This window comes from Formica exsecta, unplaced genomic scaffold (genome assembly GCF_003651465.1).
Source record: "Formica exsecta isolate Colony F162 unplaced genomic scaffold, ASM365146v1 scaffold333, whole genome shotgun sequence".
Lineage (NCBI taxonomy): Eukaryota > Metazoa > Arthropoda > Insecta > Hymenoptera > Formicidae > Formica > Formica exsecta.
Genome location: NW_021850582.1, coordinates 174434 through 188949, shown reverse-complemented (window position 1 = coordinate 188949; position 14516 = coordinate 174434). Strand labels below are relative to the sequence as shown.

Genomic DNA, 14516 nt, shown 5'->3' with positions numbered 1-14516 from the left:
TTCTTGTATATATATATATATATATATATATATATATTTCATACTGGGTGTATCATGTATACAATAAATAAATGTAAGATATTCTGTAATTGAAAAAAAAAGTTATATAAATATATAGATTTAACCGCTTCGTTATAGAGATATAACAAATAAAGAAGGGATAATTCAAATGAAAGCATCGTATCAAATTATATCAAAATCTTAAAGAAGGCATTCAAAGTGATTTCCATTATATTCACAATGAAAATCAGCTCTTTTGTGCCTTAAACTCCCGTTTTTTGAAAGATATTATAAATATTGCAAATGACAATTATTAGCAACTACAATTATATCACGATTGATCCTTCTTGATGTACTCCTGATAATACAATGTGGGAACCAAGATATAGGATGCAACATGTAACATATCTCAGTAAAATCATAATTCAAATTAACAGCTATAATATCTTGCTTTTTGTTGAATTATCCCTTGTCATACCTTCATAACAAAGCATGCAGTTAATCTTTATATTTATATAACAAATTTTTTATTTTTTTAATTGGAAAGTATCTTGCATCTCTCTTTCTCTATTTATTGTATACAATTATACAATACATCCTGTATGTGTGTGTATGTTTATGTGTAAATATAAAGATATACCATTTTTTAAAGAAAATAATGTGTGTGCGTGAGTTAGACCTCATTCAGAATTATATAAAAATAAAGTTCCAAATATCTCAAATGCACAATAATTTGTTAATACACGAGAATAAAATGTCCAATACTAATAAGGTATTAAAAATAATAGAAAAAAATATGAACGGGTAAACAAATGGCATAAAATGATCTTTTTAGAAAACTATTGTAGTGCAAAAAGATAATTGAGCAATATCATATAATCTAAAAATGAAATGTATCTTGATAACATCTTTTATATATCTCATTATAACCATCAGCACATTTAACATTATATATATTGCATTACAAAATAAAGTATTTAGTATTAAAATGAAAAAAATAGAAGAAATACAATATATATAAATAATCCATCAAAACCTGTAAAAAAATTTTTATATCTTTTTCTTTAACAGATATATAAGGAACAAAATACATATTAAAAAATCACATTTATATACATATATATGAAATAGAGACAAGTATTTTTTTTCTAAAAAATATATATTATAAAATGTATAAAAATAAAATAAAATAACTTTGACTGAGACAAAAGAAGAGAGAAATGATATAATAATGAAGCATCATGCATATGTGATTTGCATTAATAATGGATAAGTATAAATAAAATTACACCTCTATATTGTTTTTAAAGAAATCTCACAAATATGACTGCGTTTACACATCACCATTAATCAGCTTAATAACATTCATAAAACTGCTAAAACTGGTCAATCATGGTTATTCCATTCTTCAGAGGAATAATCATTGGTCAGCTTTAAAACTATGAATGTTATTAAACTTGATTAAGAATGACGTGTAAATGTAGTTTATGATAAAAATAGCAGTAATTATAGCGCAAACTTCATTCTTGTAAATTCTCTAGACTACTCTAAAATTAGATGGCTGACCTTAATCAATGCCTTAGTATCCATCGCTGTACAAATCCATGAAATTGTTCTGCATCAATTTGGGATGATGGATAATTAATGCATTATATTGCTCGTATATATTACATAACCTGCGGGCAAAAATATTGCCCATTATGGATAAGTTTCCTCGCTAAGCTGACAATAATATGCAAATAAACTATTTATCATATTTTTCGTCAATATCAATCTGCCACCTTGTGCTTTGAATTTATCCGTATGCATCAGTATTGCATTTTACTATTTCGTGTTTGCATAAGACTTACTTGCTATATTGCCCTAATTATATTTAGTTCGCAGTTTTTATTTCACAATATATCTTGATGTATAAATATTCAAGCATATATATTAACAAAAAAAGTGTTGCAAAAAAAAAGATAATTGTAAATATAAAAAATAAAAATTAATCTCTATGTATATATAAATGCTCTTTTTTTGTTTGGAACTTTATTTTTATATCTTATTCAAAAATTTGTGTCCCCCAATGATAGAGATATAATCTTATTGAAATATATTTTAAATAAAGTAAAAATGTAGAAAAATAAGATTAAAACTGTGTTTAATCTGTTATTTATACAACAATATCATTATATGATATTTTGAAAAATGATTATTCTTATATATATAAAATCATATATTACCTGCTATAGTAATAGCTGTATTTTCGCTATCAATGGCATCCGCAATCACTGACTTATTTGCTGCTTTACATACTTTCAAGTGTTTATTTATCCGACTTTGAGCTTTAGAATCCCGTAAAGCTAGGAGATTCTGAAAGTATATTTTATTAAATATGAAGCATAAGTAATCTAATACACATATTATTATACAATATAAAAATTTATATAAATTATTTATAAATCAATGTATAACACATTTATTATGTATTATTTTTATGAAATTACTTCTTTCTTTCTTTTCTCTTCTAAGGCTTTCTGTCTCTCCTCTTCTTCCTTTCGAGCGAGAAATTTCTTGATATTATCGGAAAGAGTTTTAGAATGTTTAGTTTGTTTTTTCGGTGGTGTAAATTTTGTTTGATAGCATGGAACGGTCTGTTAAAAGAATTAACAATATTTTAGGAGATATTGTTTAACACTAAGCAAAAGATATCTAATTTAACCTATTTTTATGTCCACTATATATACACTTTGGAGTCTAATCGCAAATAGTAGTATCGACAAAATAGACTAACTTGTTTTTTCGTTTCATTTTTCTGTGCAACATTTATCAAAGTGCCAAAATCCATTTTATTATTCAAGATAATTTATAAGACACTAGAGAATTAATTTTGCATATGGAATCCAATGTCTTCAACTTTAGATATCACTTTTAGACACAGCGTCAACTAATCTTCTATAAAATAAAGATATCTCTCTTTTATGATCTTTCTTTTATGATTTAGTTAAATTATTTTTATTTTTTTCCTAATGAAATGAAAGATAATTGTTGTCAGGCTCCACTTTCGGGTTTTTTTTAATCCAATGTCAGAAATACACAGAAAAAGACTTATGGCACACAAAAATAACGTAAGCAGTAAAGCCTATTGCACAATGCTAGGCGATAGCGATAGCGATAGGCTTAAAGCCCGTATCAGACTATGCTATATATATAGTCAAAATATTTTGTACTATTTTCTAAGCTTCTTTTTAAGAAAATTTTTTGCCTTTTTCTCTAATGCTTCCTTACGCATATCTTCTAAATCTTCCATAATTCCTGCAAATATTCAATTTTACATATCAACAAGCTCTTCATATCTTAGACACACACAAAATACTTATGATAATATAAATCAGTACCTATTTTGGTGGATATGTATTCTTCCTTTAGTTGTTGTGCAAAATTACTCTCCATAGCAGTGTCATCTTCATTATCAAGATGTTTATATTTGCTTTTATCATAGCCAAATATTTCGCTAATATGTTTACTATAATCTTCCTCATTATTATCTGATCCATCATCTATGAAATCATCTAAATCTGAATCTTCGTCCTCGTCATAGATACGGCCTGTAAAATTAAAACTTATTTCACATGTTTGACTTTGCCTGATTTTCCATCAAGTTTTATGATAATAACTTATATCTGCAAGTAAACTCACGTTTGTTGGATGTAAGCGGTTTTTTAATAATTTCTTTAGATTTAATGGATTTTATATCAGGTGGTGGATTTTGTTTTAATTTATTATTAGCTAACGACGAGTGTGATTTCAAATCCAAAAGTGGAAATTGTCGTGTTTTTATATCTTTGGATATTTGCTTATCTACACTATTGCCTTTGGATTTAGCCATTTCTTTATTAGAAGAGTGAGACTTTACATCTTCCCGTTTATTTTTACTTTGCTCTAATTTTCTCTTTTCTTCTTCGATAGCGCGTCGCATTTCTTCCAGTTGTCTTCTCTCAGCTTCTAATTTTTTTCGTTCTTCTAATAATTCGTTCTTAGATGAGGTTTTGCTTGAGTTACATTTTTCCGCATTATGTTTTTCATTGGATTTGTCAATAATTTTTCTAGAAATAGTTGTCGCAGCTTTGGAAGAGTTTTTATTTAATATTGAGTTTAAGATAGGAGATTTTTCAATAGTCTTAGGAATTTTATTTAATTGTGTTTTATTAGGTTTGTTTAATACACTCGTAATGTTTACTTTTTTATCTGTTTCTAAATCTTTTCTCCCTCGCTCCTTTCTGTCTCTTTCCTGTATATATTCAATTTTTTGACGTTTTGTCATTGGTCGTTCCTCTTCCACTTTTGGCTTAACTTCTACCATCACAGGCTCATGCTGTTTTTTCTCCGCAAGTTTTAAAAGTTCCGCAAAACCCATAGGCGGTGGTAACGACTTTCTCTTCGGTTTCGGCTTTTCCTCCTTGCCCTCTTCTTTGATTTTATCAGCAATGTTCTTCTCCATTTTTTCATCAATTTCAGCTTCTTTTACATTTGTAGCGAATGATTTCTTTTTGCGCCTATGTCCACTATTCTCCTCGAGTTCTTGCTGTTTTAAAGCTTGTTTTACTCTATCCTATAATATACAAGATCACATTCAATCATATAGTACAAGTGAAAACAGATAGCATACAATAAATTAACTATTTTATATATTCAGATTATAGTGAATAACATGAATAAGATGATAATATATACATAACTTAAACCAACAAATTAATATAAGAAATGTCTACTTAATGTTTAAAAAATCAAATATAACATAATTTAAAAAATCAAATATTTTCTTAAATTGTGTGTTTAATAGGAGATTGTTATATACACACCTTTGTAGATGCAATATCCTTTATTGTTCTTTTTTCATTATTATTAAAAATAGGTTTCTCTGGAGGTAAACTATTATATTTGTTCATTAACTGATTGTAGAATGTAGAAGCTTCTTGCGATACGTATCCATAATCATCTTCATCAGGCTGAGAAGGACCTGTAAACAATAATATTTTGTTTATACATATAATTAATCAGCATCATCATCATCATCGTCATCATCATCATATATATATATATATCAGACTATGCATTGAGATTGAAATTTGACCAATCAGGACAAGAAAATTTTAGTTCCTTTTATCCTGATTGGTCAAATTTCAATCTTCAATACGTAGTCTGATACGGGCTTAATGCTCGTATCAGACTTCAGACTACGCATTGAAAATTGAAGATTGAAGATTGAAGATTGAAATTTAACCAATCAGGATAAAAGGAACTAAAATTTCCTTGTCCTGATTGGTCAAATTTTAATCTCAATGCATAGTCTGATACGGGCTTTAAAGCATTAAAGATTGCGACCGGAAATTCAAGATTGAAATTTGACCAATCAGGACAAAGAAATTTTAGTCCTTTTTGTTCTGATTAATCAAGTTCCAATGTTTAATCTTCAATCTTCAATTTTCAATGCGTAGTGTGACACGGGCTTTAGTACGTGTAAAGTATATCGGTGTAAACTAGGCCATTGGCACAGATATACAGTAGCGCAACTCTCTGTCGGCACCTTTGATGTTAGTGTTGGCCTAAACGGAGTGCGCATGCGCGAAATAAGTAAGTTGGTCGGTAAAGGTGCCATTACATGGTAGCGTCAAGCGTCGAGCGTCTGCGTAGAAAATTGCGCAGAATCTAATTTCAGCCTAGAATCTATCTCTTTTAAATTCTGCGCATTTTTCTGCGCAGACGCTCGACGCTTAATGCTGCCATGTAAAGGTGCCATAAAGGTGCCAAAACGGAGTGCGCATGCGCAAAATAAGTAAGTTGGTCGGTAACGCCTTCTGATTTTCTCTCGCTCACTCTCGTTTTTCGTTCTCTCTCTAACTCATTGATACATATGTAGCAATAAATAATAATCCAAAATAATGTATTTTAATAAAAAATATATATAGATAAATTGTTAAGAATATATTTAAAAAAGGAAAAAAATAAAATGATGAAACAATAAATATAATTATGCTAATATACAATATATTACATAAGTTGGCCAACACAAAATCGGGAGAGTTGCGCTACTGTATATACTGTGCCATTGATCTAGTTTCCACCGAAGTATTAATTCGCATCTGGCACGGCGTAGGACCGCGGTTTCCACCGAAGTCATCGGTCCGATTCTGTTTCGGTGCGCATCGAATTTAACGTTTCCATCGACTTAGGCCGATATTACATTTGTCGTACGACAAACTTTTTAAGCGCATTGATTAGCTAATTTCTAGAGACTCAAGAAAGTTTCTATTTTGCAGCCAATCAATATGCTTAAAAAGTTTGTCGTACGATAAATGTAATATCGGCCTTAAATTTAGTCCTACGCCGCGCTAGGCTGTGTTCCGATTCCCCACCCGAGTGCACCCGATATTATAGTATACGTGACATATATTATAATTTCGGGTGCACCCGGGTGGGGAATCGGAACATAGCATAGATGCGAATTGATACTTACGGTGGAAACTAGACCATTGGTGAGTAGTGAGTAGTGTTCCGAATCACACCGAAATTGTTGGTATTTCATGATGCTAGTAATTTTTAATAACTTTTCGAGAAACAAAAATTTAAAAAATTATGTTTCGATTTTTGAAAATTAAATAGCTTTTAGATTATTAAGTTGTTATTCTGAAAAATTGGAAATATTTGAATTAGGAAAAGTGATATATCTTTTTTTCCGATGTACATTTGATATATTGAATAAACAGTTATGTGTGTGTATCTATGGAAACTATTATTGTAATTTATAAACTATGTATTATACAATATACAACAAAGTGTGTATATATAACAAGCGCGTCGAACTTTTTTTTGATAAAAGTGTACTTTTGTCAAATCTCTTCTTTGAGCAAAGTTTATCGTAGGATTTTAACGCGACCAAGAAGACTAATAACATAAGGAAACAATAAAACGGTAAAATGCAAGAAGATAAGTCGCAAGAGCGTCAATTTGAATTTCGCAATAAAGAAAATCAGGAAGCAGGGAAAGGAGAAAATGATGAAGGAATACATGAAGAGTACATCTACAATTCAAACGAATATATATCCAAAGCAAAACGCGTGCGAAATGGAACAGTACCTATGAATATCTTGGAGTTTCAGTATCCTTTTATATGTAGTGATTATAGACTTTTTTTTCTTTTTAAATCATATTGTGATGACAAATGTACAATATTAAAAAAAAAATTTCTTAAATAACATAAGTCATTCATTTTCATACGACTGTCAGAGATACTTTAATCTTTGCGTGGCAGAACCAAACATTATTATCTTTATTTCTGGTAACATTCTACATTTCTGGAATATTTCAACAAACAAGCTGTGGTTTAGAAGAGGATATACTGGTGACGGAATTGGACATGTGACGGTATTTTTTACATTTGTATATTACTTATTTTGAAAAAATTGAAAATGAGAGATAGTTTTAGCAAAATGAGAGAGAGAGGGAAATCTCATGTGTTTAAATTAAAAACAAAATAAGCTAATTCTCTTCAATTAATATTGTATTAATAAAGTATGCTTCCCCCCCCCCAAAAAAAAAAGAAACAAAAAAAATATACTTTTTCCATGATATTTTGTCTGTTTAGAAAAATCCTGTATTTGATCACATTGCTGTTGGTGAAAATGGTATTAAACCTCCAATAATAATCTATAAGTGGCCTTCAATGGATATTGTGACAATTTTATATAATGGCACATTGAAATCCTATTCCCATTTAACATATAGGTATCTCACATAGATCTAATGCATAAAATCATATCCATTATATATAGATGCATAATTCTATGTATTATCATGTATGTGTCCAATGTGTTATATGTTTTATATATATTTTGCAGTGCAGATGGTTTATTATTAGTATCACAAGGAGGAGATCCAGATTATACAATTACTCTTTGGAATTGGCAAAAGTCTAAAATTGCATTGAAATGCAAATCTTACAATCGGGATGTTTATAATATTACAATATCTTCATCGTTACCTGGATATTTGGTGACCAGTGGTTCGGGACATATAAAATTTTGGAAAATCTCTGAAACATTTACCGGACTTAAATTGAAAGGCGAAATTGGTAGATTTGGTCAGACAGAGATATCTGACATTATCGGCGTATATATCATGCCAGATGGAAAAGTGAGTATTGTTTAAATGCATCTAGGGCTTTTCGATTTATTTAAAGCTATATCTTTCTCAGGTTGTATCAGGCTGTGAATGGGGAAACATCTTACTATGGGAAGAAGGTCTAATTACTCTTGAAATATGCAAGAAAAATCGAGAATCATGTCACACTAAGGCAATTACACAATTTGAGTATATAAATGGAGAGCTTATATCAGTTGGTAAAAATATTTCTTATAATTATATGGCAACACTCTCTCAATTCTTTTTCCATAAATTGTAATGAGACAAATTTATTAAGAATATATTAAAATGTGATTTCTATTCAAGAGCTTAAGGTCTTCCAATCTTTCAATCTGCGCGCGCGTGCGTGTGTGTGTATGATTTTGAATAAGAATTTCTATGATTGAAATGAATGGATATTATGGACGGATTGTAGGTATGGATGGATGGATTAGAATTTGGTTCTATGAAACGATAGATCAAGCGGATTCTCGTACTGGAGAACGTTTTCTAGAAATTCAACCTATCTATGAATATCATGTCAGTGAAGGTAATGAAGCGAATAATTCGATGCTTATGTGCATACGTAAACAAGAACCAGATAATCCAGAAAGTATGTTCTGGTATGCTCAGGTGAGACTGCATTCCATTTGGGACTCGCAATATTCAGATCGTTTTTCGCTCGACGCTCGTGACATTGTAATGCACGCTAAATGTAATTGGTGTCAAATAAAACAGCACGAACGTCGATCTGAGTGTTGCGAGTTCCATGTAGAATACATCCTGAGTAATAGGTTTTTATTATAATGTTAAATATTTAAGAGTATTGTGGGAGATTTTAGTAAATTTAATAATACAAGCTTTTAAGAAAAAGAAATATTAGCAAGATATTAATGCAATCTCTGCAAACATGTAACATCTATTTTTTTCTAGGATGGAAATGGTGGGATTTGGTTAATAGATTTACATACTCCGAAAGCAGAATTACCGCGAAAAATATTTACATGCCATGCGAGAGCTATAGCCGATATGGATTATGCGAAATGGGGTCCCTTCATAGTTACATTGGGTAAAACTGGACAACTGCATATTTATAATTATATAGAAAAAAGGTTAATTTTGGTGCATAACTTTAATGATATTGGCAGTCAAATCATCTGGTTTTCATGCCAGGTAAAAATTAGCCTTAGTAATTTATTGATTGATTTATTTTCGATATTTTAATATGTGTATAATAGAGTACCCCATATACGTGCGCGCGCGTACTCATTACACACACAATCACAATCTCTATTATATACACAACAATGTGAAAAATGGAAAAGTCAGCTGATCTTTTGACTATTTCTTATCATCCAATTTTACCAATGTGATAAAAATTTCATAAAATCTTATTTTCTAGAATTTAAATTTTTTGTATATACATTATCTAACTGCCTATGTATAAAGTTATGCATACGCGCATAAAATTTTTTTCATATATTTATAAGATTGAAGCAACAGGATCGACACTCGCATGCGCTTTTGAAAGTGGTGTTATTCGTATAATAGCTGTAGCGATATCAACGGCTAATGCCATTAACAATATACGAGGAGACTATGTTAGACTGATCCAAGTTGTAAAACCGCACAAAATGGCAATAACTACGATGTCTTTAAATCCATCGTGCAGGTATACCGATAGCGCGATCTTACATAACGAGCAATATTTACAACATATTTTCTAGTAATATACACATATTTTATTACAGTTATAGTTGTAAATTTCTATGTAAGATTATTTCAGTTTACTGGTAACTGGTAGTGAAGATTCAACTATATTTAGCTTTACCATTATAGTGACTGATACTTACCCTGTCATTACGCCAGTTGGTTTCATCAAAGTACCTTCAGGGGTCACATGCCTTGCGTGGAAACCACAATGTGTAAATAATATGTTACCTAATTATTTTTCTTTCATCGGAGATATTTGCACAATTGCTCTTAATTAAATTTGATTTTGCAGGAAACGACAATATTAATTGGATGTTCACAAGGAGATTGCGTAGAAGTTACATTACCAAGCACACCTCAATCATATACCATTGCTTCATACGAACTTGTTCAATGTCAATCAAAAGCATTTAAATTTTATTCTGTGAAATCTGCTATTCGAAACGAATTAATACGTTTAAATCGAGAGAAAGAAAAGAAAGAAAAAATAGCGAGAAAACGTGAAGAAATAGCGCGATTAATTGTGGAAAGTCCCGAAATGGAAATTAACGAAGAAGCGTTTTTTAGTAATTTTATATTATTATTTATAACTTATCTGAAGTAATAGCGTATTATTTAGTTAAATTTTGTTGTCATCTAAGATATGGCATTAATGAGGATTATTAAGATTGTAGAAATAAAGCAATGTGATAAAAATTACAGTAAATATGGAAGAAGAAGAGTCACTGCCAGAAATATATATACCCAAAATCCCGAACAAGGTATTGATAGCACAATATATTAGTCAATACGTTATTTGGTTGTTAATGGCAGGATTTGACGCGGGATATATATACGAATATCCAAGTCCGGAAGTTAGTAACACTATTGTGGAGAAACCTGTTAAAAGCACCATGATACATGATGCAGATGACATAGAAATACGAAGCTGTCTATTTTAGTAAGAATAAGTAAAATTAATTATTGTGTATATATCACGAAAAAGATAATTTTACACAGCAAATAATTGTCTGTTATTTTTTATGTTATTGCTAGCAAGAAAAGAAAGTACTTATTTTTGGGAATGGAACATGGGCAAATTCGGGTCTGTAAATTGAAACCTGAAAACTATACAGATTTATCAGATTATTGGATACTTTCGATGCATGATAATTTTAATGGTTATATTCCAAAAATTATTCTCAGTCATAACCAGAAGATGTTATTTACATGTGGATACGATGGGAATTTATTCTCTTATGAAATAAAAGATGATACACCATCTGAAGCAATCGAGTTTGAAATAATCAAAGGAGCCTTATCTTTGGTGAGGATTTGTGCTGTTTCTTATTTGTTATATTTTAAACCATTATTGTGTGTGAATTCATTGTGTGGCATGCATTTCTTGTTTTACTTGGACCCATAACATGACGAAAAAATAATTCATGATATGTTGTCCAATAATATAGCCGTACATTAGTATTGAAGATATTGAAGACATCGATCATGCGAGCTTAGAAGAGATGATTCAACAGACTGAATATGACAGGATTGCAACTGTGGCAAAACAGAGTAAACATCATACCTTGCAGATGTTATCTAAATTAAGTGAAGAATATAGCAACATTATGGAGAGGTTCAAGTTAATTAAATGTAGAAATAATTGTCGAGTGTGATGCTAAGCAAGAAGATGGTGTATCCATATTTTTACATATTTTAGGAATAATGCTCTACCCAAGTCTCATAGGATAACTCGCAAAGAATTAGAACTGGATCCTAGAATTATAGCTGATTTAAATAAAGAATTGGAAGCAGAAATTATTACAGTACGAGAAAAATTGGCTTTTAAAATAGAAAAAAGTAAACTTGGATTACAAAAGCTTTTGGAATACTTTATTCAGCCTATCGCACACTTACCGTTTGCCATCTGCAAAATATCGTAAGTAAAAGATATCTTAAAAATATGGACAAATAATCTATCATTAATCTATTAATGATCTATTAAAAATTTATCATTGTTATTAATAATCTATACTGATATATAGGAAACCAGATAATGTAGTATATTCTCTACGTCAACATATTTTGAATATTGATGTTACTTTACCACATATCAATACAATAAAATATGTACATGCATACACGACACCACTCATCAATACAGGAATAAATGGAAATAGGTAATATGCTTGAATAAGTCTTGAATGCGACTCACATATATGTAAAATTTACTTTTATCTATTATACGATTAGCATAACGGATGATAAAACGCAAAATTATGAAGAAAAAGAACGAGAAAAACAAAAAGAAGGAAGAACAGAAGAAGAGATAGATATAACACAAGAGCAATCGGTTGCACTTTTCTTAAATGGTTTAGATTACAAAGACACAGATAGCAGCCTGGGTATTCAATTAAATCAAATGTTAAGTAAATATAACTTGAGAAAAACTAGACTTGAGCAACGCGAGAAAGAAGTTAGTAACTATCTCGTAAAATCTTGATGTAATATACCAAGTTTTTCTTATTTATTGTAATTTAATTACAAAATTTTGTTTTATTTAGTGGAAAATTATATACAATGAAAAACCGAATAAATCTATTAATCATATGCATGATATATTCGCCATAGAAGAAGCAAGAAAAACTATTGGCGATTACAAACTAAAAACATCGTCAACTTTTAATTTGCTATCGGAAGAACGAGATACTCTCTTCTCGAAATATAAGCAGCTACTAAAATGTCAGAAAAAGGTTTGTACACAATATTGGCAAATTTAGAAATATTGTTTTTAATTACATATGCGATTACTCATTTTATCTACAATGGAAGAAATTATATCTGTTAGAAAAAGCTCTTTTATACCTATGCAATTGTAGCTTTATTATCTACAAGAAGCTTTCAACACGAGATTGAAAGCTGTAAGAACAGAGAAAGAACATTTGCTTGTGGAAATTGCACACTTAAAAAAATCTCTCAAACATATACATGCAGAAATACCATTGAAAAGCATAAAATCTTTGCCGGATATTCCTACATTAAATATAAATATAGAATTTCCCGAGAGAAAAGTGATGGTGTGTATTAATATATTTCATTAATACAAAATAATAAAACTGAAAATTTGAGTTTGATAACATATAATATCCTCTGATACACTTTTACATACACATACAGATTGAAAAGTATACAGAGTTGAAAGCAGACAGAGCACAGCGACGGTTGTCGGTTCTTCCTGAACAGATACCCGTTTGCTCAGATGAGGAATATGAAGTATTACTTTTAGATGAAAAATTTGTGGAACATGCAAATATCTCTAGCGAGCCATTGGCGTTATTTTCTGTTTCCGAAAGAAAATTAAAAATTCAATCTATTGCTCAAGATAATATGATGTCGCTTCATTTAAGTGATGACATCGACAGCCCGTGGGAACGAGAAATGAAAACTTCTCGTATATTATACAAAATATATAAACAAGATTGTATATTAAGATACGCATTAACTAGTTGCGAAAATTTAGACAAAAAATTGAACAAATTAGAATACGATAGATTGGATATTGTTGCCGAGAATGTCAATATCAATTTATTTTTATTAACACTTCGTCAAGAATACATTATTTTAAAAGAGTACGAAACAAGAGAAAGTATATTGCGTGATCAAGTTAACTGTAAACTGGAAGAGGTTGCAACAATAAGGCAAAAAGTTGACGAATTTTACTAGCTTTATCATCCAACAACAATCATATGTATGTATAAAAAAAAGACGTAACTCATATATAATAATATTGATATTTTCAGATTCAAATAATCACTGATAAAGTTGATGTTAAAATTAAGGAAATTACAAAATTACGTAACCAAATCAAAAATATGCTTCTCGAGTACATGAGTAGGATAAATGATAACAAGTTTCGTAAATTTCTGTGTAGAATATTTAAAAAGAAATACAAAGAATCGAAGGAAGAGGATGGTAATAAAAGCATTTTAGAGGATGCCCCAGAGCACTATCCGTTCGTCTAAATTTCAAAAAAGTTTCACCATCATATTTCAAAAATTATTTACTATTATTTTAGAAACCACCACGACAACAACTGAAACGAGTTCAGATGAAACGAATAGTATCGACACTAGGGAATCTGAGTTAGGTTATTTCGATGAAAACACATGTCCTCCAGGGTGCGACAAAAAATTATACGACTTGGCATTTTCGATGAGAGAGAAACGATACTCGTGCGAACATCAAATCAAAGATGCACAACAAACCGTGGAGATTCTTCATAAAGAAATTCAAATTCAGACAAAGAAGCTAAAAGTTATAGAGAGTAGTTTAAAGAAAAATGAGGAGGATTTAAACATGTTTATGGTATTATTCACATTTGATGTCTATCTATCTATTATAATGCCATTTGCATAATTACATCCTGTCCAATAGCTCGAAAAACAAAAAAAATTAAACAATGTGGATGTCACGGTAATAATGAAATTGCATCAGTTGCAATATTTTGAAAAATCTGAGATTCCACTCAAATTGCATGATTGCGTTCTATTCGATAAAAATAGATTGGCTAAATTATATGCGAGAATACAAGAGTTGCACGAGGAGACACTTGAATTGCACGTCAAACATAAGTAAATACATTTATTGTGTATATATATATA

General features: G+C 30.1%; 3 protein-coding genes across 9 annotated transcripts in view; 1 reads left to right on the top strand and 2 right to left on the bottom strand.

Moving 5' to 3' along the window:
- Positions 1-1202: 1202 nt before the first annotated feature.
- Positions 1203-3143, bottom strand: LOC115238320 (protein SPT2 homolog). Its single transcript, XM_029812032.1, has 4 exons — positions 2777-3143; positions 2490-2636; positions 2226-2355; positions 1203-1676 (listed from the first exon to the last, which is right to left on the bottom strand). The coding sequence occupies exons 1-4, from the start codon at positions 2828-2830 to the stop codon at positions 1642-1644; spliced, it is 366 nt and encodes a 121-aa protein (XP_029667892.1). The 5' UTR covers positions 2831-3143; the 3' UTR covers positions 1203-1641.
- Positions 3144-3185: 42 nt separating this feature from the next.
- On the bottom strand, positions 3186-5021 carry LOC115238319 (protein SPT2 homolog; the record flags this gene model as incomplete). The annotated part of the gene is made up of 4 exons (XM_029812031.1): positions 3186-3297; positions 3381-3590; positions 3682-4594; positions 4845-5021. Coding segments are annotated over 4 exons (1386 nt in total), but the record flags the coding sequence as incomplete, so codon positions are not given.
- Positions 5022-6268: 1247 nt separating this feature from the next.
- The window catches only part of LOC115238317 (cilia- and flagella-associated protein 44), a 12962-nt gene continuing 4714 nt past the window's right edge, over positions 6269-14516 (top strand). For 2 of the 7 annotated variants that reach the window (XM_029812022.1, XM_029812025.1), the window contains exons 1-22: positions 6768-7141; positions 7245-7407; positions 7628-7767; positions 7881-8175; positions 8237-8381; positions 8600-8796; positions 9097-9336; positions 9654-9835; positions 9950-10088; positions 10169-10442; positions 10579-10816; positions 10912-11182; positions 11325-11491; positions 11576-11794; positions 11901-12035; positions 12109-12331; positions 12420-12608; positions 12735-12932; positions 13033-13560; positions 13656-13827; positions 13931-14220; positions 14290-14486. In XM_029812022.1, coding sequence (XP_029667882.1) covers positions 6960-7141; positions 7245-7407; positions 7628-7767; positions 7881-8175; positions 8237-8381; positions 8600-8796; positions 9097-9336; positions 9654-9835; positions 9950-10088; positions 10169-10442; positions 10579-10816; positions 10912-11182; positions 11325-11491; positions 11576-11794; positions 11901-12035; positions 12109-12331; positions 12420-12608; positions 12735-12932; positions 13033-13560; positions 13656-13827; positions 13931-14220; positions 14290-14486 — 4784 coding nt within the window. In that variant the 5' untranslated portion in view covers positions 6768-6959. Of the gene's footprint in view, positions 6519-6767; positions 7142-7244; positions 7408-7627; positions 7768-7880; positions 8176-8236; positions 8382-8599; positions 8797-9096; positions 9337-9653; positions 9836-9949; positions 10089-10168; positions 10443-10578; positions 10817-10911; positions 11183-11324; positions 11492-11575; positions 11795-11900; positions 12036-12108; positions 12332-12419; positions 12609-12734; positions 12933-13032; positions 13561-13655; positions 13828-13930; positions 14221-14289; positions 14487-14516 lie in introns of those variants that run through there. The other 5 variants (XM_029812023.1, XM_029812024.1, XM_029812026.1 and 2 more) reach the window with 5 other exon arrangements.